This window comes from Perkinsus marinus (assembly GCF_000006405.1).
Source record: "Perkinsus marinus ATCC 50983 genomic scaffold scf_1104296975182, whole genome shotgun sequence".
Lineage (NCBI taxonomy): Eukaryota > Perkinsozoa > Perkinsida > Perkinsidae > Perkinsus > Perkinsus marinus.
In genome coordinates this window covers 1-1,562 of record NW_003200827.1, presented here as the reverse complement: position 1 = coordinate 1,562, position 1,562 = coordinate 1, and the positions used below count along the sequence as shown (strand labels likewise).

Genomic DNA, 1,562 nt, shown 5'->3' with positions numbered 1-1,562 from the left:
GGCGTACCAAGTCGGATACCAGCCCAAGGATCAGGTAACCTTACCCCGACCATCGAGAGAAGTTCCATCACGAGCCCCCTCAAGTGGTCTTTCTTTGATAAGTCGATCAACCTACAGTAAGATTTGTACCATAAGGCATATTAGACAAGGACTAGAGCGATCCATACTGCACATGCCACGTCTGACTCACATTAGCTCTGAGCGTAGCTGCCCTCTCACTCTCACGATGACCAGCCCTCATCAATGAGAGCTCATCAGCTACGGCCTGCCGTTCCCTTCTAGTCTTCTCTAATCTCTCCTCGACCACCCTCCTAGCCTCTCTCCTTTCCACCCGTTCCCTCCTCTCCTCTGCTACAGCAAGCTCTCGAGCATGCAGCCGTTCCCGTAAGGCATCCATGCCAGTTCCCGCATCATCAACCTCGCGCTGCCTCAAAGCCTTGGTCTCCTCCAGGCGAGTGATGGTAGCCTTAGCCTCGTCGATACATTGGCTCAACAACACTTGCTGCTCCTTGCATGCGTCGATAGAATTCTCGATGGAGGCTGATGGAGCAGTAACGAAGCCACCCTAGGTGTACGGAAGTTCTCACCAGCAACTCCCTGCGCCCTCTCCTCGATTTGTCCGCACTCCTCGACTATCTCTTCTGTTAAGACTCCTCCTCCAATCTCATCATCTACCTTACCACGACGGATGGTCAGAGCCTCTAGAGCAGCTTTGACCTGAGATACCCCGATGCACAACACGTGGACTACGGCATGCCCTACTTCCACGATCCTGTCGTCAACATCTCCAAGCCTGTCCTCCTGATCTCGTAAGCTCTTCCTCGTGGTATCGATCCGCCCAGCCACCTCCACCTCACTAGCTGTCTGAACGATGTGAACACTCCTTAGACCATCCACTCACCACTGTCTCTATAGAGGAGTGAGAGGGCCCATTGCGACATCATGCTTACCAGTTGCTTCTTCTTGCCTCGCAGCTCTGCCATTGTTACCTCTGTCTCTTCTCTTTTTCTGCGTTCCCTCTCCAAACTACAATCATTGAGAGATCAATAGATGTGATTTATGTGCCGCAGGTATTCGCCCGTCACCTCATCTGCAGACGGTCATGTTCCTCAGCAATCGCCTTCCTCTCCTCCCCTGCAGCACTCTGTTGCCGCTGTGCTTCTTGTACTGCTGCCTTGGCTTCTTCGTAGCTCTCCAGCAACCCTTCACTGGATTCCAATAAGGCATCCGCCTCCTACAGAGAGACTAACAGCGCATGCCCATCGAGCATTGCCCCCCTACCTTCTCTATCTCATACAAGCTGTATGTGAGCTTATCACGTTGCTTCTTTTCCAGCTCGGCCTTCCTATCCTTGTATCGATCGGCCTCCTGTACTTGAGCTGCCAGGGCATTGAGCTCTTGATTAACTGAGGTAAGTCCTGACTACGAGAGACGTAGACGGGCAGCATCTACTTTGTCTTCTCTTAGCAATTAGCCTTGCAACCGCATCCTCGGCATGCTCCTTCTTCTTGGCCACAATGTCATAATCCTTCCGGTATCGCCAAGATCCTGATGCAGCCTCG

At 52.5% G+C, this 1,562-nt stretch overlaps 2 protein-coding genes across 2 annotated transcripts; both read right to left on the bottom strand.

Annotated features, from left to right (window-relative positions):
• Positions 1-190: 190 nt before the first annotated feature.
• On the bottom strand, positions 191-983 carry Pmar_PMAR021653 (hypothetical protein; the record flags this gene model as incomplete). Its single annotated transcript, XM_002765675.1, has 4 exons — positions 191-540; positions 588-717; positions 763-864; positions 951-983. Coding segments are annotated over 4 exons (615 nt in total), but the record flags the coding sequence as incomplete, so codon positions are not given.
• Positions 984-1,081: 98 nt separating this feature from the next.
• On the bottom strand, positions 1,082-1,406 carry Pmar_PMAR021652 (hypothetical protein; the record flags this gene model as incomplete). Its single annotated transcript, XM_002765674.1, has 2 exons — positions 1,082-1,234; positions 1,282-1,406. Coding segments are annotated over 2 exons (278 nt in total), but the record flags the coding sequence as incomplete, so codon positions are not given.
• Positions 1,407-1,562: the final 156 nt, after the last annotated feature.